The sequence below is a fragment of the Oenanthe melanoleuca genome, unplaced genomic scaffold (genome assembly GCF_029582105.1).
Source record: "Oenanthe melanoleuca isolate GR-GAL-2019-014 unplaced genomic scaffold, OMel1.0 S235, whole genome shotgun sequence".
NCBI lineage: Eukaryota > Metazoa > Chordata > Aves > Passeriformes > Muscicapidae > Oenanthe > Oenanthe melanoleuca.
Window position 1 is genome coordinate 1 of NW_026612884.1, and position 25,013 is coordinate 25,013.

Consider the following 25,013-nt stretch of genomic DNA (forward strand, 5'->3'; position numbering starts at 1 on the left):
TTTTCTCAGCTGAACAGTCAGTTTGGGCCCCAGGTAAAAAACTCTCTTTTTCTGTCTACCCCCAGACAAGCGAACAAACTCGAGTGGAGGAGTCTTCGCTGGCTACCAGCCCCTTCTGTCACGCAGAGATTCTTCCCTCAAACTCAAGCAGAGGGTGGAGGATAAAGGCAGTGACCCCACGAGGGAAAATAGCAAGGAAAACGTGAGCAATGGTGGGAACAGCAGCGTGTTGCCATCTCCAGATGTGGACACCATGGCCACAGAGCCCACCAATTAGCCCACCAGGATGGCAGAGCCCAGCTGGGAAGGGCAGGGCACAGCTTGTCCTTCCAAGTGGATGGTCAGTGAGGCAACCTCTGGTTGGAGCCGAAGTGGGGACCAGCACAGAGCCAACAGGGGACTGTGTAAGGCAGAGGTGCTCCCATTTCCATCAGTAAAGGGCTGCAGCCACCACGTGGCAGGAGGCTCAGGCAGGCCAGTGCTGGGGAGAGGGCAGTGGGACCTTCTCCTCTGGACTGATGGACTCAACTCCTTGTGCTCTGTTTTACACCCTGTACTAAAAAAGAGCTGCTGATGGGTCAGGACCCTGAGGCCCAGGGCTGCAGTTCCCCCTTGGTTTCTACAACAACCCTTCTGCATCACTCACTGTGATCCAGGGGCCTTGCCACCAGCCAAGGACACCTGGACTGACCAAGCAGAGCCTTCTTGTCACCCCCACACCACACCAGGTGTCCATAACTACAGCTACCACTGTATTCCCTGGCAGTGGTTGTTAGTACTGGAGTCACTTAATTAGCAGAAACTAACGACCAATAAAGCTTTTGGAGCCACTGGCCACAGACCTCCTGCCCCACACACTAGTGGGCAGCAGCCCTGTTTCTTTGGCAGTGTGGGGTGCAAAAGAGCCCTTTGAAAGGAATCAGCCACGATCTGTGGGAAACTGATACTGGGTTGATGTGTGGGATTCATAGAGGGACACAAACAAAACAAAAAGGCCTCAATAATACACCATTAGGGTGTTAGTTTTTCAAGCATCTCTGTGCCTTTGGGGTGTTTATAGTCTGGGGCATAGAGCCAGGGTCGCCTGTGAAACAGAGCAAGCTCTGCACTGACTCCGTCTCTGCTCCGTTGCTCGGAGATGAGCTGAGTTCGTTAGGAAGATTATGATCTTGTTTCCTCCCAGGCCTCAGAACGCTGCTGCCCCCGGTCTCACAGTGTTTTCCTCTCTCAGTTTTTTCCACCGTGGCCGAAGGGGCCGCGGGACAAAGCGCTCAGTGTGCCCGGGGTGCGGGCAGGCCCGGCCCAGTCCCACGCGGGACTGACGCACAGCGGGGGCACGGCCAGTGCAGGGGCCGCGGGTCAAATGCATCACCGCTCCTCCCTTCCATCTGCGCTGGGACACACAGCGGGGTGGCCCTGAGCCCTAGGCCGTCCCCTTGTGGGGTCCCTGCCTGCTCCGCACCATCCACTTGGACACAGGATCCTGCCACTCCGCACGGGTTTTCTGGGCAGAGTGAGCCCTTCCCAGGTCTGCCCTGAGGCACGAGGGGCCCACGGTGCGAATTGCTGGGGGGAGAAGAGGGTCAGTGCTATTGCTCGGGCACCTTGGGCTCGGAGCCAAGCGCGCTGTCCCGGCGCCGCCGCCATTTTGGGCCGCCCTCACGACGCCCCGCCCCCGGAACGCCAAAGGCAGAGCCTACACTTCCCATGAGGCCCCGCTCCCGCCTCGGAGCGCAGTGCGGGCGGCTCCCGGCAGGGGGCGGCACGGCGCGGGGAAAGGGGCGGGGCTGTTGCCGTGGTGAGGCGGGCGCGAGGCCCCCAGGCGGCGGCGGCGATTGGCCGAGCGCGCGCGCGCGGGGTGCGGTGGCGTCAGGGCGTGCGCGGTGACGCGCGGGGCCGGGGGTGACGGGGGGCGGGGGGGCGACGGCGTGAGCGGCGCCGCGCGGGAGGTGAGCGGGGCCGGGGCCGTGAGGGAGGACGTGAGGGGCAGGGCATGTGAGGGACGGGGAGTGCAGGGAGAGGGGCTGTGAGGGGCTGGGGGTGTGGCAGGGGGTGTGAGGGGCAGGGTTTGGTGCAAAGGGGACGTGCGTCTGAAGAGCTGGGGCGTGAGGGGCATCAGGCTGTAGTTGATCTTGGGAAATCAGGGGAGACCGAGGACGGGACATGGCCCACACGGGAGGATGTTTAGGGGGACAGTGTGCCTGTCTTCTGTGCAGAGGAAGGGGGAATTGTCCTGGGGATTGAGGATGCCGGGCGCTGAAGGAGTGTGGAGCTGGAAGGAGGAAAAGCAAGAGGGTCAGGATGGACCTTGAGCAGAGCATCCGGTGAGGGGCTGCTCCAGGAGGAAGGATCTGAGAGTCCTTTCCCATCCCTCATATCTGCCCATTCCACTCCCTCCTTCCCTGCGATCTCAGATGAAGGACATGCCTGTGGGAAGGAATCAGATGTACTGTAGGGTCCGGACAATGCCCGTCAGCGTGCTGCAGAGGGGTCTGAACGGTGACTGCCACATGAATCAGAGTCCCAGGGCTGGTTGCAGTGTTAGTCTCTAAAACGATGACCTGTGTGTTGAGGCAGCCCGTGTCCTGTTTCTTGTTTCTGCTCTACTCTCCTCTCCTCCTGCCCTCTCCATGCAAATCCCTTGTTGCCTTCAGCAGAGTATCCTCTTCTGTACAAACATGCTCCAGGCTGAGGTGGGAGTTTTCCTGATGACTTGCCATGTGTCAGCCAGGGACAGAAGAAGGAAGCATCCAGGTGGGATGTGCTGGCAGGTTCCCTCCATGCCCTGCTGAGCTGGTGCAAGTGTTGCCTTGTGTGTGATGTGATGGGCATGTCCTGGCATTTAGCTGTGAGTGGGACAAGGTGAGCCAGGCATTTAGTTTTCAGATCTCTGGCAGCAGAGCACTCTGGTCTGCAATGAGAGGGAACTCAGGGTGTGATTTGTGCACTCCCTGCATGTGATTCAACCCTCGTTGACAGTGTCAAGGCTAATGCTGTGTTACTGAATCGGGATGAGCTTTATTGCTGGTGGAGGTGGGGAAAGCCACCTCCTCATGTGCCAGTGGGGCTGGAATGACTTTAGTGTTGTTCTTTGTCAGAGAGATATTAAAGAGAAACTTTGTCAGGATTGTTTAGAAAAACTGTCTTCCATACTGGGGGAGAAGGGATGAGAAACCTGCTCTGCTGTGGAAGTGAAGCTCCTGAGGGCAGTTTTGTGGCCCCACTGAGACAGAGGCTGGTGCTGGATCCATGCTTGGCAGAGCTCCAGGCTGTCCACACCCCCCACCTCTAAACAATCACTGCCTTCAGGAGGATGTGACTTTGACATCACTGATTGGGAAATCCTGATGTGATTGATGCTGCAGTGCAAGGGACTCGGGTCATATTTTTGGATCTCACACTTTAGCCCTCCTCTGGATATGCCATGATCCTGTAGGGAATACCCTCCACACTCAGGCCACTGAGATCCTCAGCTTTTGAAGCAGGAGGTTCGTGGTGTTTTTTTCATCTCTGCTGGGCAGCTGCAGCTACCACTGCCATGTCAGACCTGGAAGGATGTGCTGCACTGGGGTTCACTCTCAGCGCAGCACTCACAGGTTGCTGCTGAGCTGCCTGGCCTGGTAGAGGCTGGTGATGCTGGTTTGTTGCTGGTTTGTTGCTGGTTTGTTGCTGGTTTTTTGCTGCCTCACAAGTTGTCTCATGTCAAGGGCAGCAATACAAAACGGGGCTTTTCCGTCAGAGTGGGAGGAGCAGCTAAGCCTGGGTAATGTCAAGGAGGGTATGTGGGTGCAAATAGCATCGTGTTCACAACATCTTTGTTTAATGTTTTAGTCCAATTAGTCTGCATAACTGTCTAAAAATAGGACATATTTTCTCTAAGTCCTCTAGTTCAAAGCCTCATAAGCCATTTTTTTCTGGCATTAGTCTCTTCCTTCTCTTTTGAGCCTGAAATTCATACAAGGAAAAGTTATCAGGAAAACCAAGAAGAGTGAATGAACTCTGTTGAATCCTTAAGTTTCAGCCACCCAAGAGGAAGTTCATTAAAGTTGCAGGAACTTTCTGGCAGCCTCTTGAAGGTGGATTAAGCAAGCTGAGTAAACAAAGCAGCATTGTGGCCACCATAGAGTTTTTCTAGCATCAACTCTGTGCGTTGTCAGAAGGGCTCAGGGTCATCAGCCTCAGGCAGCAGGTGACTTAAGGCAAAGGTGACATCCATGATGAGGGGATGGGGCTGTCTCTGCTGGGACACCCCAGGGTTTGCTCTTCCTCCTGGTCTTGAGACAGATGCTGCTTGTGGCAGCAGCCCCCTGGAGTCAGCCTGGCCCAGGGTTTCAGCGTGCGAAAGAGGGAGTGTGTGTTTAAATTTCAGAGCTGCTGCTGGACCCAGCCCAGTGCTCCCAGCGGCATAAATATCTGGCCTTCAGCACAGCCGTGGAAACTTGCTCTCTGTCCTCCTGCAGATTGCTCCAGGTCCTGGCTGTCCGTGCTGACATGGTGACTGAGCGGTGGCTTTCGGCAGCAGGCAGACGGGGACAGCTGCTCCGCAGAGGTAACCCTTCCCCTTGTACATGGGCCACCAGCCCAGGCACTCAGCAGTGTTTCTAAAACCTTGGGGTAGGGAAGAGCAGTTTGCTTCCAGCAAGTTTCCCTTTGTCCACGAGCTTAAACTTTCTTAAATTTCATTTTAAATTTAAACTCCGTACTTTATTTTTGTTCGGTTTCTGAATATGATTTTATGGATTACTTTAGGTGAGGACCATGGTCTAATCCTGTTCTCCTTAGCTAGCTCTTGCTGTCAAAGCATAGTGACATAACATTTCATTATTTCACTGATGTTTATGACTGAAATTGGCTCTTGTAGATGAGGGAAGGCACACGAGATCCAGGGCTGTATGTGGGTAACCAATCACCCAACAATCCCACACACAACCCGGCAGTGGTGCTGTGCTGTCTGTCGGTGTCAGACAAAGTTAAGCAGGTCATGGCAGAGGCAGGACAGGGATTTGGAGGAGGTCAGCAAGGCCATGGTTGGCACTGTCCTGCCTGCAGACCTCTGAAGTGATTCCTAGAATCAGAAGTGCTGAAGTTGTCTGCATGTGGCTGTGGCTGTGGGTGTATGTCTGCCTCAACACAGGTCTGAGGTGTTGAGCTGTTGTGGGCTCTGTGTCAGATTGGTGCAATGGTTACGCCATCTCTGTTCTGGTATTCAAAACACAGACTTCCAAGGATCTTCACAGCGTGTGGAAAGGATTTTATAATGAGCCCTGTGAGGCTTTGCTGATCAGAAGAGCATTGTTGTACAGAATTGCTTTCTGGTGTTGATGGATTTTGTCTTTCTTGCGTGATGTCTTTTGAAAAATATGTAATTTTGAACAGTACATCTTGTTGCCCTTTGGGGAATATTTTGTCTGCGGCTATTGAATTATGGACTGGAAATCTGCAAATGTTCTTGGAGACTGAAGGATTGGCACAACAAGAGACTCTTGGGCTCCTCTGAACAACAGAACCTGACATACAAATGATGTTTTAATTGGGTGAGATGATGTTACAGTGCTTATGCCTGAAAGGTTATTTGCTGTCAGAGCCCAGCCTGGCTTGCCCTGACAATGACATTTTAGGTGTCAGGGGTTTTGTAGTTTGTACCGGCTCTTTTGCTTAGAGCAGGAACAAACTGATAACCACAGATTCATTGGGCTGTGTTGCTGCGTCTCATCAGGTGCTGCAGAGTAATCTCTGCTTTTTCCAGAAGTGTTTCTGTTCAGAGATGCACTGCTGCAGTAATTTTGGAGACTCTGGGAACGTCTGGACAAGCAGAAGTGATTTCCATAGTGAGGGCAAGTAAGATCTTTCTGTAGAACTAGTTTTATTTTTTTGTTAATACTCTGAAATGTGCTTGCCTTGGCAGAATGCCTGGGAAATTACTTTCCCAAAGCAGGGGTTTAGAGTGGAATGATTGATGCCAGTATGAATCCTTTTGGTCAAGGAGGTTGTGAAATGCATCTTCCCTAAAATATATGTTTTGGGATGACGTTCACTGGAGCCCTGCTTAATTGCAGGAAGGGTTCAGAGCAGAACTGACTCAGGATGTATCTTAGTTTCATTATGACTTCTTGAAATGCTTTAATATTCACTGTTTCAGTCATAGTGTCTGGAAAATGTCTGTGTTCTCCAAGGCTTAGCCAAGAGATTGTGAACATCTGGGATCGTTTTGGTCAGGTCTATTTGTCTTTGCAGAGGGCTCTGAAATGCATGTGTATGTTGGGGTGCTTTCCTGGGGACCTCACAGGCAGGGCTCTGCTCGAAGTTTTGAGTTTTAGGGAATCTGTGGTTTGCAGGGTAATCCTGACCTTGGAGGAGGAAGTGGCAGGATGAAAGCACAAGCCAGAAACACAAATGTTTGTTATGGTGCTGATCAGGCCAGAACCCCTCTCTGGGGCTGGGACATAGGCACAGCCTGGTAACTTCTATGTTATCCAAAGCTGTTGCCATCATGCTGCATTTCCTGATTTGCCCTGGTCTGGGAACTGGAACTTGAAATATCAAAAACCAGAACATGCATGTTCAACCCCTAACAGATATGTGGGTTGGAGACAGGGAATGGTTTTGGTGATTTGAAAGGGCAGATGAGCTGATAGGGAAGCATTTCTTTGATGGGCTGCTAAGACAGACTTAACTGCAAAACACATGCTTATCTCATTAGGACAGGCTTTGTCAGGCCTTTCCTGGCAGGGGTTGTATGAGATGGCTTCAAAATAAGCAATGCTTTGTGCAGTCATCTTGTTGATGGGAACCTAAGCTCAAATCCCTATCCTGCCTGACTTGTTACAAGCGTTTTTCAGTGGAACTCTTGATTTCATCATTATGCAATCTGGGATACTTCTGAAAATGCCCAAATCAGCTTTTCACCTTAAAGTTGTTTATACAGATTCTGCTAGAGATGTTGGCTCTTGAAAGCTGTTAACCCTGTAAGGGCTGATGGTCAGAGACCCACATCTCTGAAAATATTCTGGGGTAGAACTTGTGTTGTGCAACTTAGGGACATGGGGATCTCTGGGAAAGGATTGCAAGTGAGCATGAACTTGAGGAGCCTGCTGAGCTGCCAGCAGCTGTCTGTGTCAGGAAACAGTAGCTGTTGGCTGGCTGTGAGCTCTGTGGCTCACCCTGTACCCCCAAGATGGTGCCAAAGGCACGAGGATGTTATGAAAGGTGCGAATGCTTTGCTCAAACGTTTTGTTTTCTGGGGGCTGAGGCAGAAATCCAAATGGTCAGAGCACACTGTGAATCTTGGCAGGATCACACTGACACGGTCACTGCTCCTTTCCCTGCTGAAAAAGCAGGGGAGTCTCTGTTGTCCAGGCAGCTATTGCCGTGTGAATGTGGCCAAAAATAGTAAGGAAACAGCATTCCCATGTAGTCCCCTGAGAGGGTGTTGTACTAGTTTGCGTGGAAAAGTGATTCTGGTGTTCTCTGGAGGTTTTCTTACAGAGATGTGTGCAGTCAGACTAGGACCCCTCTGTTTCCCTTCTCTGTGGCTGAAGGGGAGCTGCAGCAGACACAGCAATGTGCTCGATCCCTCTCGCTGCGCATGTTCCTGGCCCTGCTGAATCATCACAGCTTGTGCCTGGGCACAATTCCTGTCTGTCAGCTGCATCCTGGGATCACAGCAGCGTGGCTGCTGCCCAGGATATTTTGCTAAAGTCTACAAAACCAAGTAGCACTTTCCTAGGAGTCCAAGTGTAAAAATAACAGAACTTACAGGCTGATGGATTTATTTTTTTTCCTGGTTAGTCCATGGGATTTAAAATCTGTTGCTGCAAAGAGAAGGAGGTTTGCTATTGGTTTTGTGGGCATTTTTCTGCATCTGGGAGCACTGGCAATGTAGCAATAAAACCTAGGGGCCTGCTGGATGTTTGGCTCCGTGTGTGTATGATTCTAAGTGACTCATTGGCCCACTGCTGCTTTTCTGCCCTCACTGCTTTTCTGGGGAGCTGATTGTCCCTTCCAAAGTAGAGGTGTCCCAGTGACCCTGAGACTCTGGGGAAATCTAAGCTGGGTGCGGGTGTGTGCAGCACTGCCAGACGTGGCCTCACTGACTGCCAGCAGTGCTTCTGTTCACAGCCACAGCTCGTTCCACTCGCCACTTTCCTGGAGTTCCATTTCAGCACGGCTCTGAGTCTGTAACACCCTGTGCTCACTGTTTGCCTTGGGAAGTGGTGTTGCTGTTTCTGTGAGCTCCTCCCTCAGCAGCCCTGTTCTATAATTACTGATGTTCCTGAAACTGGATCCTTCCACGTGTCCTGCTCAGGTTCGGGAGGACAAGGGGTCCCTAAGCAAACTGACTGCCTTGGAGTACAGCCAAGAGAACTTTAGAAATTTGGGAAAGTATCATCTTCCAGTGGTTCAGTGAGTTCTGAGCCTCCAACCTTCTCAGCTTTGGGATGCTAAAGGAAAGGGGAATATATCGCAGACACTTTCTCTGGCGTGTGAGTGCCAGGTTTGCAGCATGATCCCAAAGCATTGCCACACTTTCACAGCCACCTCTGCTGCGCCCTGGGCTGTGGGAGGATGATCCTCTCTCCTTGCCAGACTTAATGAACTTCTCAAATAGCAGCACTTCTGTGCCATTTCCAGCACTGAGGAGGCCCAGTGGTGTCACCTTTCCAGTACCTGCTTGTTTCCTGGCTGCTGTCCTTGTTCCGATGGGTCAGAGCCACGTGCCCCTCCTGGCCATAGGAACTTTGGGCTGTCCTGAATTACTGCTAAACACAAATACCAGTCAGCAGTTGATAGAATGAGATGTGCCAGTTTACTTCTTGAAAGTCATCCTAGAAGTGCCTTGTACAGGAATGTACAACAGGAGAGGATGGTCACAAGCAGTGCAGGGAGCTGACCAGACCTGCGAGTGTGTCTGCAAACAGGTGTCAAAATCTGTAATACAGGAATAAACAATGACACTTGGCACTGATCTATTGCTCTGCGCTTGCAAAACATGCTGTCTCCATGAGCTAATGCTCCAGGGAAGGATCAGGAAGGAAGCACTGTAAAAATCCTGGGTTTCTTTCTTTGTGGTGGGTTTTGGTTTTGGTTGGTGTTTTTTTGTTGGTGTTTTATTTTTTTTTTTTTATGAACAAGGAAATGGAAGTAGGGGACTTGACCAGATTTGCTGAAGATCATGGAGCAGCACTTGAAGTAAGAGCTAAGAAGTGCACAGCTCTTCCCTGCCTGCCCTGCTGCTGCCCTTCCGTCAGCCTCAGAGCCTGGTGAGGGCAGGGAATCCCTCTGCTGGGAAGCTGATGAGGGATGATTCCTCTGTCTTCCTGTATCTGCCATTTCAAGATTTTGGAGCATATCTCATGCATGCTTGCAGCTGCTGGAGCCAGGGACGACTGCAACTTCTGAAGAAGAGCAGCATGGCAGACCCGGCTTTGTACATGGCTGAGATTTAAGTGCCCAAAGTCTGCTGTTTTTCTGTGTCTGCAATACCTCTTGCACTCTGAACAAAGCCAGCAGCAAGTTCCTTTTGGAGCAAAATGTCATGACCTGGTTTTGGGGACAGCATCAATCATGGTACAAAAAGAGAAGAATCTGGCAAGTTTCGTAACCTTTTTAATGAGCTGGGTTTTTTCCCCCCTCAGTGCCCAGGAAGTGGGTGAGTTAAAACATGCAATAGATGTGTGATTCATTTTGGCAAGCCAGGCTTCTCAAGGCAGCTGAGGGAATCTCCTGCACCCTGTGTCACAAGTCCCTGAGTAATTAACAGCAGCTAATTGTCATGGCAGCTCTGGCGGTACCCCTCTGCTTAATGAGGCCAGCTCACTCTTGGGGCAGCACAGGTGGTCCACACTGAGCAGGCTTGGAGAGAGAATCACAGGACTGGACTCTGGGGCATGGCACAGCATCTAAGCAGATGCTTCAAGGGGAAGAATCTTGCCCAGAATGTCCATCCTGGTCAGTGCTGTGTGGGAGGGCTCTTCCTTGCTAGCTGTAGTAGTTTATTTTTGTGTGTAGCCTGCCTTGCGGCCAAGACTTTGAGTAAGGGTGGAAACACTCAGCTAGTAAGTGCTGCTGAAACCTCATTGGCTAATTTGGAGTATGCTGATCTTCCAGGAGCAAACATAAACATGTTTTCAGTGTTCGTCTCTCCTGTTTTGTACTCTTAGTTACTTTTCCAGTATTGCAGCATCTGCTTAGCTCTTATTTGGCTTTTATTAGTAGTAGCTGACGAGTAGGAGGAGGAACAGAAACTGGTACTTGATTAGCAGATCTTGGAAGCAGTGATACCACCTGAAGAAGTCTGCAAAAGGTGGTCAACCAGCAGCAGTCATATCTCCTTTATGGATTCAGGTCAGTTTTCGATTGTGGATTCAAAATGTGCTGTGCATCATAGTGCTGCCCTATGGAGGGCTGAGTTCTCATCTCAGCCCTTTTGTTTATTTTGGCTGTGAATTTGGTGAACATTCTTGTCCAGGGGAATAAACACAAGCGGGGAGTGCTCCATTGTATATTGGTTTCCTTTTGCCGTTTCTTATGACCTCTTTTATAGTACAGTTGTATAGAACAACTGCTTTGAGCGGATCAGCTCTGTGACTTGACTCTTGGGAGGTTTGGACCTTTCTTTGGGGCTTTGCTTTGCCTGGAAACTCTGAGCTTGGCTCCAGGGTCTACATGCTAATCAGCAGGACTGGCTGCCAGGGGAGCTGCCAGGCCACAGGAGCACAAGCTCTTGTTGATGAACTGGAGGCTTGTATCTTGGTCAGCTCTAGAGAAGTACTACCTTCTTGCCTGGAATCCACACTGAAGATTTATCTCCTTTTAACTTTTATTCCTGTTTTTTTCCTCTCCTGATTGTGCCACATCTCTTTCCCTGTTCCCACTGATGGTTTAGCTTGGCGTAGATGCCAGCTTCTAGGAAAGACAAACCTGTTACCCAAGCTGTTTGCAGCCAGCAGGCATCTGCCCAAGCCCAGAGCCAGCAAACAAACCCTCCCTGCACCGGCTGCAGAGGAAACTGCTGGCTCAGCCAGTTACCAAAGCTCCTTGGAACAGGCATAGAGGCAAGGGCACAGCAAGTCATGAGATGCTTGCCCTCTTGCTCATTCCCATCCTGTGGGAAGAGGAGGGGAAAATGCTTTGCTGGATTCTCTGGATATGCTTAGGAAGAAATTCACAATCTCCATCCTTGTTTCCATCAGTGTCCTGTGACAGCTGCTGAATGGAATAAAGGTATGGGTGTCTACAGCAGGCAGAAATCTCTACCCTTCTTCTTGTACCTTGAAGCTTGTGTGCTGTGCTCTGACACAGGAGTCAGCCAAGAGGAGGAGACCAAGTTATCCCTTCTCCTGCTCTGGCAACTTGGCCACTAGATGTGGAGGTACCAAACGGCTGGAGAGGCCCTGGGATGGAGATGGACCCTTTGGCTGTCCTTTGTCATCCCCAGTGTTGCCCCACAAAGATTCTGGGCTGCAATGCTGGCAGGGCAGGTCCCTCCTTGTGCTCAGATAGAGTTTGCACAAACCTCTTCTTGCAGGGGAACAGGGGGGAGCACGTGAATCCTTGGAGAATCTCCTCAGTCTCTGCCTACTGCCTCAGTGCTGTACCTGGCACAGGGATGAGGGCTGAGGTCCCTCTCCTGCCGGGGGCTCTGCCCAGCTGAGGCTGGCTCCTCAAAGGGCTGCACAGCCACAACCATCCCCAGCCCTTTACCCAGGCAGCAGCTGCCTTGGCCTTTCATCTGCCAGAGGCAGGGCCTGCAGCCTCCTGTGTGAGATCAATCCTTTTTTCCAGTCCTCTCCCTCTATCCCAGTTGTTTAGAAAATGGGAAGGGCTAAGGGAGAGGCAGGTGTACAGAGAGCTCCCACAGCTCCCCTCTGCCCAGGCCCCTGAACTCTTGACCTGCAAGGAGGTGTACAAACAATACATTCAGAGCCTTATGGTAAAAGCCTTTCTCTCTCTGCCTCTCCAGCCACTCTCAAAGGGTGGGATTCACACCCATATGCTTTCTGTAATACCTGTGTGCACATGAGCAGCCTTTGCTGGAGGCCTGTGGAGCTCTCTGTCTGTGTCTCATCCTCTGCTTTCCCCCTCCTCTCACCCATCCAATAATTACTCCAAGCACAATTCTAGAGTTGCTTTTTTGGGTTTTGGGGAGCAAACTGCATGCCAGAAACTCGCTGCTGCCCTGGAAGCACATGGCCCTGAGTAGACCCAGCAGATAGAGGACAGCATGTTAGGGATGTGCCCGTATTATTCTAGCATGTCCCATGAGACATCTGGGGCAAAGCAGAGAGCTCTGCAGTGGGTTTAAAGGAAAGGACTTGTGCTGGATGCTAGGGACAAAGGGAATCCAATGAGCTGCTCATTAAGCTGCTGCAGGATGGATTTTCCACTGTAGACTAGCTTCTCCTACCACAAGCTTCCCCCACTAACTGCTCTTCCAGGCAAAAGTGTTTCCCTGATGTTTGTGCAATCATTTATATATAACCCTGAAAACGGTGAAGTTCATTCCCCTCCATCTCCAATGAATAGGTTTTCCTGCCTGTCTGCCATGTCCCAGCGTGTGGGATGTGTGAGCAGAGGCCAAGGATAACACAGCCCTTCAATGGTCCCTCAGTGCTCGTGTGGAGGCACGGGAAGGGAGCACCCCTCTGCCTGCTCCTGCTGCCAAGGAGCACAGGGCAGTGTGCTCACTGTTGCCACTAATGTACCTCAGCTGGAAACTAAGCCACTATCCTGCAGTCTGAATTCCCAGTGTGGAGGGATAAAATAGAGCCCCCTCAGCCACAGGAGACTTAGGCTGTGGTGCAGCAGTGGCTCCAGGGGTGACTTGTGTCCTGGCTTTGTGACGTTTTTGTGTTCACCCTCCCACCTGGTTTTGTTCTGTCCCTGAGCTGCTTCCTTGCTCTTTCAGGGAGCTCTGACCTTGATGTCTTTCCAACAATTGAAGGAGCTGGCTGCAGCTCAAGTTTGAAGTGCCAGGTGTGAGGGTCTGCTGCGGGAGGGCAAACAAATCCAGGGAGTCCTGGGTCACTGCTGCCTTCCCCCAGCAAGCCCTGACCTTTGCTGTGGGCTTTGGCATGGGACACAAACCATGCCAGAGCTTGGGGTTGCCCATATATGAGGCCCCTGCAAGATCCTGCATTAGTTTAATTTGGGTCTGCAAATTGAGGGTTTCTTGGTTGAACCCGGATTTCAGTGGCTTTCCTGGTGGTTACTTCTCCACTCAAAAATAACTGTCTTAAGGAAATGGTTGGAACTTTACATAAGATAGGCTTGAGATCTTCATTATTCAAGGAAGAGTCAGTTTAGGAATCAAGATCCAGCATGGCTGGGAGGGAGGGGGGAACGGCTCTGCCATAGCCATGGTACCAGTGCTGCATCATTCGGAGGGCTGGAGCTTTCTCTGGGCTCTTTGGGATGGAGTAAGGCAAACAAGGAGCGGAAGTGTGTGGGGGAGGATGGGGCCGTTCCTCCCACAGGAAACCCAGGATAAAGACACTGGTTGGATTGTGTGGCTGTTGGGATTGCACTGCTGGACCCCGTGGCTTGAGCACGGCCCGGCAGCTGCGCAGAGCAGCAGCAACACGTTCAACGCTGCTCTTGGCAGAGGAGCCAAGTGAAAACAAACACAAAGGCTGTAACTGGCAGCACTCTGATGGGAAGGAGTGTGAGTACAGGGCCGACAGGAAGCCATCAGTCTTGCAGATGGCTTGCACGGGCCAGGGACTTTTAGCCACTGCCTGCTGCTGCACTGAGCCCTTCTCCCCCAGTATCTTCCACCCATGGGCACAGCATGCCCTGATTGGCTGCAGCTCCCAATCCAGGCTCTGCCATGGCTGGGCAGGGACAGAGGGTGAAGCCAGCCCTACTTTGATCCTTCTGGCTCTATCAGACCCTGGCCCTGGCTGTTACCATCACATCCCAGGTCACTGGCTGCTCTGGGGGCATTGTCTGGAGCAGCATTTCTGCTATGGGACTTGTAAGCTGGGGACTCTGGGTGGCATCTGGGCTTTTATGTGGTCTGCTGGGCTTTAAAAACAATTCTAAGTTTTTTCTTCCTAGAGTCCTACAGAATGTTTATTCCAGAGTGCAAAGGGATCTTTAAATGGGTTCTGCTCTGCGTGTCTCACTGGCTGAGGAGCAAGCACAGAGTGCACTGGTGTGGTTGGTGACACTGCCCTGCTGCTGAGCTGCCCCATGCAGACACTCAGTGGCCTCTCTCCATGTCCTGCAGGCTAGCAGGAACAGCCTGGTGGGGTCCATCTTGGATAGACGCGGATGATGCCAGAGCTATGACAGGGATTGCAGTCTTGGCACTGAGGGGTGATCAATTATGGAACAACTACAGGAGGAAGTACCTGAGGTCAAGGAAGAGGAAGAGGAAGAGGCAGTGATGGTGGCAAGTGGAGCTTCAGACTCAACTGGAGGACCAGACAGCTCGCTGCCTTCAAGCAGCTACACAGGTGAGTGGTGCCACAGGAGCTCATCCTGTGAAGCATCCAGGCACCCACAGCCCCCAGGCAGGTGCAAGAGCAGAGGATCTGTCCCTGAATGGAGTTCAGCTGGTTTTAATCTCTACCCTTTGTGAAATAATGCTCTAAGTCATGGACAGGCTTATTTCTTCCTCTGAGGTTGCTGCACAGCCGTTGGCAGTGGGTTTTGGAGTGGAAATTAAAAGGACAGGCAGGTAACGTGCTTCAGAGCAATGGGCCTCCCAGGGTGCTTGGGAATGTTTCCATGGACACTTCTTGAGGTCCTCAGAGCAAAGTGATTGTAGTAGATGGCAGAGAAGGTTTGTGGATGCAGAAGAGACTCCTCCAGAGTCCTTGATGTTCCAGCTGGAATGTCCTGTGCCAGCAGCCAGCCAAGCAGGGATTATAAAGTCTGCTGGTTGGGGTTTATTGCCAGGACATGAATGCCAGAGGGAAGAAAGGAGCATTGATGTGGAGTCTGAGCTGCTGGGGCATTCTTGGCTCTGTTCATGGCATTTGCCTGCAGTCAGTGCCAGATTCCAGATGTGATACCAGAATCAAGCAGGACAGGGCTAGAAATCCCTCCTCAGCCCCACAGCTGGAGGAGCTGGCCACGCCAGGAGCTGGGCCTGTGGCTGTGACATGAAAGGACGTGTGTCTGTATGTGTTTGCAGACCTGTCACAGAGCTCCTCTCCCTCGCTGTCGGACCAGCTGCAGATGGGCTGCGAGGAGGCGGCGCTGGGAACGCTGAACGTGGAGTGCAGGGTCTGCGGAGACAAAGCCTCAGGCTTCCACTATGGCGTGCACGCCTGCGAGGGCTGCAAGGTGAGTCCCAGGGACAGCTGGGCTTAGAGCCCAGCAACTGGGCTGCCTCCTCACACAAGCAGATTTGCAGCAAAACAGGGATTTGGGATTGATTGTAAAAACTCAACCTGTCTAGAATGGGGCGAGTATAGGCAGGCAGAAGATGCTGCCCTGGGAAGGGGGCTGAACCTGTATGGCCCAAACCTTGCCTTGTCATGCTTTGCTGTGTAAGGCAAATCCATTTGTCCCCACTGGGACTCTGAGTTTGCTTTTAAAAATAGTTTCTGTGCTGCAGATCAGCAGTGAGCTGTGTATTTATCTCCCTGGCATCACTGGCTGCAGCTTGGATATTCCTCTGGAATTCTTTCCCCTGCAGCAGATCCAGCAGGGTTGTGTTAGCAGCCCAGGTCCTGCCAGACATTCCTGCAGGCTGGGGTTGTCCCATGGTTTGTTCTTCCCTCCCTCTCTGTGGGCTGCTGGCACAGTCACAGCACCAGGCATGGTGTGCCCCCCACACTTCTTCCTTTGCAGCCCCTTTCTGCCACCACATGACCTCTCCTTGGGATAGAGACTCTGCTTGCATCAGAGAGACCCAGGACTCCCCCTCCTCACTCCCTGGTCCCAAACCACAGGCGCTGCTGCTCCATGTCCCCCTACTCCCTCCTGCAGGGTTTCTTCCGCCGGACGATCCGCATGAAGCTGGAGTACGAGAAGTGTGAGAGGAGCTGCAAGATTCAGAAGAAGAACCGAAATAAGTGCCAGTACTGCCGCTTCCAGAAATGCCTCTCGCTGGGCATGTCACACAACGGTGAGTGTCACTGCTGCCCAAAGGCCTGGCCGGATGGGTGACACAGGGCCAACTGCCCTCCTGTGAAGGGTGCCCATGGCCTGCTGTGCTTTAGCCCATGGCTCTTCTTGCTAGGGGATCATTCAAACCCTGTGCTTCAAGCATTTGACTCCTTTTCCCCTTTTTCTGTATGAAAACGGCATGTTCACTCCCACCATGCAGTACAGCTCCTGGCACATGGCTGTCTCTTACAGACTGGCCCAGAGGGAGCTGGACACATAGATGGTTCTGTGCTGGGACTTTTAGACTTCAGGTGTAAGAATCTCACACCCAGACAAGCAAAGGTGTTTATTTGGGAAGGGGAGTTTTGCAAGAGCCCAGAGGAATGGGATGGGAGCCTGGTCTGAGGAAGCAGCAGTGACTGGTTCATGAAGGTGTTAATGCTGGAGGAGCTGCAGCCTGGAGAAGTAGCTGCAGGTGTTCTCTGGCAGACCTGTCTGTCTGCAGTGGCAGAACAAACTTCTGCCTCTCTGAATGCATCTTCTGGGTCCCCCTGCTGTCCTGACCCCCAGTTTCGCCCCCCAGCAATCCGCTTTGGGCGCATGCCAGAGGCAGAGAAGAGGAAGCTGGTGGCAGGGCTGACGGCGAGTGAGATCAGCTGCCAGAACCCACAGGTGGCTGATCTGAAAGCTTTCTCCAAGCACATCTACAACGCCTACCTGAAGAATTTCAACATGACCAAAAAGAAGGCAAGAGGTATCCTGACCGGGAAGGCCAGCAGCACCCCAGTAAGTTCCCTCCCAGGGCAGTGGGGTTGACCATGGCCAGCATAGGGGACTCTGGGAGATGCTGTACGTCTCCCTGCTGCCATAGCTGTTCCACATAAACCATTCCCACCTGCAGCCAGGTGGGCTCTGCATGTCCTGCCCCTTGCTGTGAAAAATCCCATTGCTCTGCACACTTGTGCTGTGGTGGGTGGGTGCAGATTGTCTGGGCACTGTCAGCCCCAGAGGCAGGGCACAGCACAGGGACTGTCCTGGGCAGAGCTGGCACCTTGAGTCCCCACAACAGACTCCTAACTTGCTTCTTGTTCAAGCAGCCTTTTGTGATCCATGACATGGACACCTTGTGGCAGGCAGAGAAGGGGCTGGTGTGGAAGCAGCTGGTGAATGGCATCCCCCCGTACAAGGAGATCGGGGTGCACGTCTTCTACCGCTGCCAGTGCACCACGGTGGAGACGGTGCGGGAGCTCACCGAGTTCGCCAAGAGCATCCCCAGCTTCGTCGGCCTCTACCTGAACGACCAGGTGACTCTGCTCAAGTACGGGGTGCACGAGGCCATCTTTGCCATGCTGGCCTCCATCATGAACAAGGACGGGCTGCTGGTGGCCAACGGCAACGGCTTCGTGACCCGCGAGTTCCTGCGCAGCCTGCGCAAGCCCTTCAGTGAGATCATGGAGCCCAAGTTTGAGTTTGCTGTGAAGTTCAATGCGCTGGAGCTGGATGACAGTGACCTGTCCCTGTTTGTGGCTGCCATCATCCTGTGCGGAGGTGAGCGGGTGCCTTCAGCTGTGCCAGGGTCAGGAAGAGTTCTCCCTACTTAGAGGTGGTTCAGAGGGGCTAGGGGAGCTGAGCTGCAGCTTGAGGTCAGCCAGGGATGTCTCAGGGAGTGAGAGAAGAACTGAACACTTCCAAAACCAAATTTCTCTGTGGCAGTGATGCCTGTCAAGCTTGGACCAACAGCAAGGAATGTAGAAGTGGCATCTCCTCATGTACTGCTGTGGGATACATTGTCCAAGGTCACACTTCTCCCCTTTGTAGCTGCTGAGGTTGAAGTCACAGTGGGTGGGTTACAGTCCCCAGCTCCCTTTCCCCAGGAGCAGTGTGTACTCTGGAGGGCTGCACCATGACCCTGCAGCTCCCGTGCTTCCTCTCCACAGACCGCCCTGGCCTGATGAACGTGAAGCAGGTGGAGGAGATCCAAGACAACATCCTGCGAGCGCTGGAGTTCCACCTGCAGTCCAACCACCCGGATGCCCAGTACCTCTTCCCCAAGCTGCTGCAGAAGATGGCTGACCTGCGACAGCTGGTGACAGAGCACGCCCAGCTGGTGCAGAAGATCAAGAAGACAGAGACAGAGACATCTCTGCACCCACTTCTGCAGGAGATCTACAAGGACATGTACTAAGGACCTGTTATTTATGAGAATGAAGCCATGGATTCCCATCGAGACTCTTTGTACAGAAACAAAGAAAACCCTTCCCAGTGTCTTCCATTTCTCCTACTGGAAACTCTTTTCTATGTGACCCTGACATACGGTACATAGGGCAAGATTCCGTCAGGATTTGCAGCTGCCTCCTGCTCAGCCAGGGCTTCCATTAACACACACTAACAAATCTGCAAAGCTGCTGTTCCCGTTCCTATGGCCCAGCTCTGGCTGCTCCTGGAGCAGAGCAGCCACCAGGTTTACATGGCTCAGGCAGGAAGGTCACTGTGCACCTCAGGTCCCCAGGGTGGGGAGCTCTGGTCCTTAGGAGGGCCAAGGGGGTGCAGGGGCCAGCAGGGCCCACAGCAGCACTTATGGTGTGTCTGTGTTCTCTTGTTCATTTGCACTCCCAAGGACGTGGTCCTGAGCTGTGAAGTCTGGAACAGTGTGATGAAAGGATGTTTCTCTCTTTCCCAAAGAAAAGCTGGAGTATTTGAATGCAGGTAGGGCTGTCCCACAGCTGCAGCCCCCCTGTGCTCTGCAGTGTGTTCTGTCTCCCAGCAGGACTGTGTAAACTCTGCCTTCCCAGATGCAGTGTGGGAGCCTTTGCTCCTGGCACCCTCATTCCTTAGGGAACGTGTCCCTTGGCATCTCAGTATGAGAGGCTGGGATGGGGAAGTAGGAGGGACAGGATTTGACTCCTTAACATTCACCTTCAGAGCAGTGGCACAGAATCCATGGCTTCCACAGGCTGTTCTGCACAGACATGAGTTACAAAATTGGTGTGTGGAGGGTCAGGGGCCTTGAGCTGGTCACAGTTTGGTGTCTTGCCTCAGTTTCCCCTCAGAAGGGGACCTGGATTGTCACATGCTGTCTGCTCAGAGCAGGAGCATGAGGATCTGTTAGTGCATTGGTTGCAGAGAGTTTTGCAGCTGTAAATGCCAAGGATTTATAAACAGGGAGGGGATGATTGGGGTGCTCACAATGGTCAGGAGCTCACCAGTGAGCATGGCTGTGTCAGGGAAGCTTCCATTCCCTCTCTGCCACTGTTCCCAAAAGTGGGAACAGCTCCAGGCTTAGGGGTCTGCCTGAAGTCAGCATCATTCTGTGACTTTGCCTCACAACTTCTCACAGCTGTAGTGAAACACCACCGTGCTGCCTGGGCCAGGCCAGGCCCCTGGTGTGGGGGTTGTGTCACTTGGGCTTCGGGCATGGGGAGGATGGACCTGGGAAGGGCTCAGTTTCCCTTTCAGGATAATGGTGTCTCACTTAAGAAGTGACATTTCCCTGTCTGCAGCTCACAGTCCCCGTGTCCTGAGCAGCCTTATTAAAATACTGATCTTCCCTAGGAGGGGTTGTGGGAGCAAGTTACTCAGTTTTTTTTTACTTTCCTCCTCTTCAGGGTAGCAGATTTCCCTGGTGCAATAATTCCTTTAAAACCCAAAGGGGAAGAGCACTGGGCTTTCCCTCCCCATCACAGGGCTGGCCGGTCCCAAACCTCCCCCTGCTGCCGCACTCCACTCCTTTTGCCGTGCCTCAGTTTCCCTGGCCAGCCCTCCCCTCCCTACCTCGCAGGGGTGTTGGGAATTACCGTTTCTAAAGCACTTTGAAGCCCTCTGGGGGAAGGCACTGGAGACATTCATGTGCTGGTTGGAGCCCGGGGAACTTGTCCTTCCCAAAACCCCGGTGGTGTCCCCACCAATGCAGGACTCGTGCCCATCACCTGGGAAACTTTTTGCTCTTCCTTCCTCAACAGTATAACAACCCTCAAACTGAAATGTATATTTTTGCTAGAAGTACAAACCTCCAAGTGTTTTTAATAATATAAATAGTGTCCACAAACTGACTTGACTTTAAATAAATCTGAACTAAATATTTAAGAACTTTTTAGCGTCCAGCCTGACTTTGTGGGATTTCTCTCAGCACCTGGCAGGGGCTGTCCGTGGGAGGATTTCCAGCAGAGGCGATGTAATTTACTGTGATTTCCAGGGATTTGCCATGATTCCTGGGTTCTAATTCCCAGGTTCCTCCTGTGGTTTTCTTGCCTACAAACCTGAAGCAGCAGAAAGAGCCAGTCCTGAGCAAGATCCCAGCCTCAGAGATGAATGCTGCGGGTGGAGCTGGAAATGAGCTGAGAACACCCCGACAATGGGAACAATGAGCTCCAGGGCGGTCCTGTGCTGGCACCTGGCGCTGCCCTTGTGTGGTGAAACACCTGAGAATTTGCAAGGAGGGGCTGGAAACGCCCCAGGCTCCCCTGTGTCCGGCTTGAGTGCCCTGAGTGAAGCTGTTCCATGGCTCCCTTCCCCTCCAATGCAGCTGGGGGCACAAGGAGCCGTGGTGATGCAGGGGCCCAGGGGACACGGCTGGGGACCCTGTGTGGTTACCCCAACAGGCAGTGAAACATCATCCAGCCTTTCACTCCCTCCCTTCCCAGTGTGATGGGGGAGAGAACTGAGAAAGCAGTGAAATCCACAGGCTGAGTTAAAGACAGTTTAATAAGACTGAAAAGGAGGGGAAATAGTAACGATAAAAGAATTAGAATATACAGAATTTAGTGATGCACGCTGGAGTGATGCCCCCATCCAGGCTCGTCATTGCAGGAGCAGCGGGAGCTGCAAAGTCCTTGACTCAGTGTAAACCGTGCTCACGGCCGGTGCTATCAGCTAGCCTGGGCTTGTCCCCCGCCCAAAACACGTGTTCCAGGCTACTAGGGCCGGGCCCGGGACCATAAATAGCCCGGGGAGGTGGCTCAGCCCTCTTTGCTGCTGGGGAAAAGAGAGAGGCGAGCTCGGTGATGGCATCTGGACCGTCAAGGACCGAGGCGAGCTGCGTGAGACCCCTGTGCAGGTAAAGGCTTGAGGATGGGGTGGCTGGGAGCAGCTTTTGGGAGGGGAAGGCGGCAGATGTGGGGGTAGGGAGTGCAGTGGGATGGCCGTGATCCACCCTCCCCATTTCCCCATCCCCCCTCCGAAGCTGGGGGTCGGCGGCAGCGCTGCAGCCAGGTCTCCTTCCTTCCAGCCCCACCAAGGGCTCCTGCCCTTCTCCCTGCCCCAGCCCTCGGTACCCCCGCTCCCCCAGTGCCAGGAGAGCCCCCAGTCCTGCCCTGGGCTTCCTTTGCTTTGCGATTAACCAGATTGGGCTGGATGGGGCTGGAAGGACCCTGGCCTTTCCTTGGCAAGGGCTCCTGACCTTCCAAAATACGGCTTCCAAAGCGTGTCCCCACCCAACAAAGCTGGTACTGGGGGGTATGCTAGGGCAGGGCTGGAGCAGGGTCTGACCCAGCCATGTGGCTCCTCTGACTAACAGGAATTTTGCCCGTGGATTCTGTCGGCGGGGCCACAGCTGCCGCTTCTCACATGACAGAAAATCAGCCCAGGTCTGCAGGTACTTCCAGAGTGGATTTTGCCGTTATGGAGAGCAGTGCAGGTAAGGAAGAGTTGTGGTGCCATGAGGATGGGCTGGGAGTCAAACGGAGTCATGCTGGACTGATGGGACCCTCTGTCTGCAGCTACCAGCACACCCAGGAGGAACCAGCACGAGTAGGGACCCAAAATGGTCTGATACCCTGCAGCCAGGAGCCTGGCACTGAGCCCACAGCCACGAGCCAGGACCAGGAGGGAGCCCAGTGCACCTCGGCCCACCCTGCCCACAGCATGACGTGTGTGACCTGCAAGTTCCCCAAAGTGAAGGTAGAAGTCGAAGAGAAAGACAAAAACATCCCAGCAGTTGGTAGTGTCTCCTGTGGGGCACTCAGTGGAGAATTTGTCACCACAAAAGCTCAGGGTGCCTCAGGTAGGTGCTGGGCTGCCCAGGGGACCACTGGGGAGGAGACGCTGGGGTGGTTATGGTGAAGTAGCCTGTGCATGTTTCTGCCTATGACCCAAGCCTGGGTCAGACTGGGGCTGTGGAGAGCTCTTCAGCATGGGGACTGTCACTGCTGAAGCTGCACACTGAGCAGCGCACCCAGCTCTCTGAGCTTTTCCCCTCTAAGAGCTCTCCTCCTGCAGACTCCCAGCCACAGGGGCCAGCACTGGATCTGGACTCTTCCGACCCCAGAGAGGCAGTTTTGGAGACAACGACATGGACTGACCCTGCTAAGGTGGGTTTGGGGTCTCCTGTGGCTGGGCATTCCCTGTCACCCTGTGACAGTGACAGAGCCAGGGGTTGCCATGCTGTGCTGCTCTGCTTGCAGGTCCCTGCAGAGCCAGGTGCTGTGGCAGCCCTGGTCACCACGGCGGCTCTGAGAGCCCAGAGCGAGGCTGTGGTGTGTGGGATCTGCATGGACAGGGTGTACGAGAAGGCACTGCCAGAGGAGCGGCTCTTTGGGATCCTCCCGAACTGCAGCCACGCGTACTGCGTGGGGTGCATCCGCAAGTGGCGGCGCAGCCGCGACTTCCAGAGCGCCATCATAAAGTGAGTGGGGATGGGGACGTGGCAGGGTGGTCACCATTCCCCCTTCTGTGCCCTGAAAGTATCCCTTGGGTCTGGTGATGTGGCTTCAGGATTGGCGTGACTTTCCTTTGGGAGCAGTGGTGATGGGTATGGGGGTGCTGGATGAGGCCAGGGCAGCAGAACCACCCAGTGTAGGTGCTGAGCCCATGCTCCCTGCTCCCTCCTTGGGACACCCAACTGCACCCATCACCCTCATCCAGGGCCTGCCCAGAGTGCCGGATCACCTCCAATTACTACATCCCCCACAAATACTGGATCTCAGATGTGGATGAGAAGGAGAAGCTCATCAGAACCTTCAAGGCACGGACAGGGTGAGTGCGCAGCGCTGCTGCGGGTGCTGGGGCTGTGGGCTCTGTGCTGCTCTCAGAGCTACACTCATAACTGTGCTTGGAATCCCACAGGAAAATCAGGTGCAGATTCTTCGTGCGTGGCCACTGCCCTTTCAGATCAGACTGCATCTACCTGCACGAGCTGCCTGCCCGCCAGCCACGACAGCGGCACCGCCGGCAGCGGCCGAGGATGCCCGCGGTGAGTGGGGGTGGCACATCCCGGGGCTGGGCTGGGCTGGGCTGCAGCTCATCCTCCCTCCTCTGCTGCAGGTGTTCATCCCTTCTTCCTCGGAGAGCTCTGATGAGGAGGAGGAGTTGGACGCGCTCGATTGGGCTCTTACTGTGGCCTTGCTGGAGGCAGAATATCCCGACAGAGAACGTGAACGTCTGAAGTTTCTCAGCGAGGTTTTTCTCACACTCTTCAGCGATTGCGACTGAGCCGCGGGGGCCATGCTGGGTTTGGGTGCTGCTGGTGGCCGGGACGCATCTCCGGGAGGAGGAATCATCTGCTTTTGACTCCTGCCATTGTTTTGGGGTGGGATGGGGAAGCAGCCTGGCTACCGTTTATGGGTGCACAGCCCTCCTGCTCCTGCCGTGGTGCCCACTCTCCGCCCGTGGGCGACCCACGGGTGGGGTGGGCTGGGTTGGGTGCTGGGGGTCTGATATCCACGGGCCGGGCCGGGAGGGGCACTGTTTTAAACTCTTTTTTTAGCCAAATCCGGGAATAACGAAATAAAACGTGTTGTGTCTTAACTCCACGCTTCCGGGAGCCTGTGATCTGCGGGCTGGGGGATCCACCCTCGGGGGTGAAGGCGGTGTTGGGGCTGGAATTTAAGGGATATTTGCACGACGAGCTCGTTCGCGCGCGGTCGGTTCGCGTTTCCCCGGGGCGGGGCCGGAAGCGGCGCTTTGGGTCCGGGGGCAGCGGGCGGAGCCGGGAGGGAGCGCGGTGACACCGGGGAGCGTGCGGTGACATCCGTGAGTGTGTGTGTGCGGTGAGACCGGGAGGGAGCGTGCGGTGACATCCGTGAGTGTGTGTGTGCGGTGAGACCGGGAGGGAGCGTGCGGTGACATCCGTGAGTGTGTGTGTGCGGTGAGACCGGGGAGCGTGCGGTGACATCCGTGAGTGTGTGTGTGTGGTGACACCGGGAGGGAGCGTGCGGTGACATCCGTGAGTGTGTGTGCGCGGTGACATCCGTGAGTGTGTGTGCGCGGTGACATCCGTGAGTGTGTGTATGCGGTGACACCGGGGAGCGTGTGGTGACATCCGTGAGTGTGTGTGTGCGGTGACACCGGGGAGCGTGCGGTGACATCCGTGAGTGTGTGTGTGTGGTGACATCCGTGAGTGTGTGTGTGCGGTGACACCGGGGAGCGTGCGGTGACATCCGTGAGTGTGTGTATGCGGTGAGACCGGGAGTGAGCCCGGGACTGCCCGGGACTGGGCGTGCGGTTACACCCAAGAGTGTGTGTGCGGTGACACCGGAGGTGTGGCCGGGACTGGCCGGGAGGAACGTGCGGTGGCACCTGTGGCTGTGTGTGCGGTGACACCCGGGAGCGGGCGGCGGTGCCCGGGCACGGCAGTGACCGGGGCAGTGCTTGGATTCAGGAGAGCCCCACCAGCAGCGCCCCTCGGGAGGGCAGCGGGGTTGAGCTGGAGCTGCCAGCAAATAAGGAGGGTGTTGGAGGGACCCCTGTGCTCCCGCATCCCCGGGTGGGGAGGGTGGGTAAAGGCATCCCCCAGAGTTGATGCTGGGGTTGGCGCTGAGCACGGCCGGGCAGGTCGTGATCATCCGGTGCCACCCGGGTGTGACCTGTGTCCGGTTCTCGTGGTGTGACAGCGTCTGGCTTTCCACCTTGTATATGCCCCGTGTCCGGCTGCCCCCTGTGTGTGTGCCCTGTGACCGGCTGTGCCCCATGTCTGGCTCTCCCCCATATGTGTGCCCCGTGTCCGGCTGTATCCCGTG

General features: G+C 54.1%; 2 protein-coding genes across 8 annotated transcripts; both read left to right on the plus strand.

Moving 5' to 3' along the window:
- Positions 1–1,895: 1,895 nt before the first annotated feature.
- Positions 1,896–20,148, plus strand: PPARD (peroxisome proliferator activated receptor delta). 7 transcript variants are annotated; one of them, XM_056516053.1, is made up of 9 exons: positions 1,905–1,949; positions 2,658–2,754; positions 4,461–4,549; positions 14,231–14,459; positions 15,143–15,294; positions 15,943–16,081; positions 16,646–16,848; positions 17,160–17,610; positions 18,000–20,148. In XM_056516053.1, exons 4-9 carry the CDS (start codon positions 14,330–14,332, stop codon positions 18,245–18,247), a joined length of 1,323 nt encoding a protein of 440 aa, XP_056372028.1. In that variant the 5' UTR covers positions 1,905–1,949; positions 2,658–2,754; positions 4,461–4,549; positions 14,231–14,329; the 3' UTR covers positions 18,248–20,148. The 7 variants fall into 7 exon arrangements, with proteins under 7 accessions (XP_056372026.1, XP_056372028.1, XP_056372023.1 ...); XM_056516052.1 differs by having other exon boundaries at positions 1,906–1,949; positions 2,655–2,754; XM_056516051.1 differs by lacking the exon at positions 2,658–2,754 and having other exon boundaries at positions 1,896–1,949.
- A 649-nt stretch (positions 20,149–20,797) lies between these two features.
- Positions 20,798–23,861, plus strand: LOC130266795 (probable E3 ubiquitin-protein ligase makorin-1). The gene is made up of 8 exons (XM_056516047.1): positions 20,798–21,115; positions 21,575–21,694; positions 21,777–22,060; positions 22,276–22,367; positions 22,461–22,681; positions 22,921–23,031; positions 23,122–23,248; positions 23,320–23,861. Exons 1-8 carry the CDS (start codon positions 21,063–21,065, stop codon positions 23,485–23,487), a joined length of 1,176 nt encoding a protein of 391 aa, XP_056372022.1. The 5' UTR covers positions 20,798–21,062; the 3' UTR covers positions 23,488–23,861.
- The last annotated feature ends 1,152 nt before the right edge of the window (positions 23,862–25,013 follow it).

Excerpts from the sequence above, each read along its gene's own strand:
- LOC130266795 (XM_056516047.1), top strand. The coding sequence starts at position 21,063 with ATGGCATCTGGACCGTCAAGGACCGAGGCGAGCTGCGTGAGACCCCTG. Across the intron at positions 21,116-21,574 it reads TGCGTGAGACCCCTGTGCAG|GAATTTTGCCCGTGGATTCT; the intron begins GTAAAGGCTTGA and ends TCTGACTAACAG. Across the intron at positions 23,249-23,319 it reads AGCGGCCGAGGATGCCCGCG|GTGTTCATCCCTTCTTCCTC; the intron begins GTGAGTGGGGGT and ends CCTCTGCTGCAG.
- PPARD (XM_056516048.1), top strand. The coding sequence starts at position 14,330 with ATGGAACAACTACAGGAGGAAGTACCTGAGGTCAAGGAAGAGGAAGAG. Across the intron at positions 16,082-16,645 it reads GCTGGGCATGTCACACAACG|CAATCCGCTTTGGGCGCATG; the intron begins GTGAGTGTCACT and ends TTCGCCCCCCAG. Across the intron at positions 17,611-17,999 it reads TGCCATCATCCTGTGCGGAG|ACCGCCCTGGCCTGATGAAC; the intron begins GTGAGCGGGTGC and ends TCCTCTCCACAG.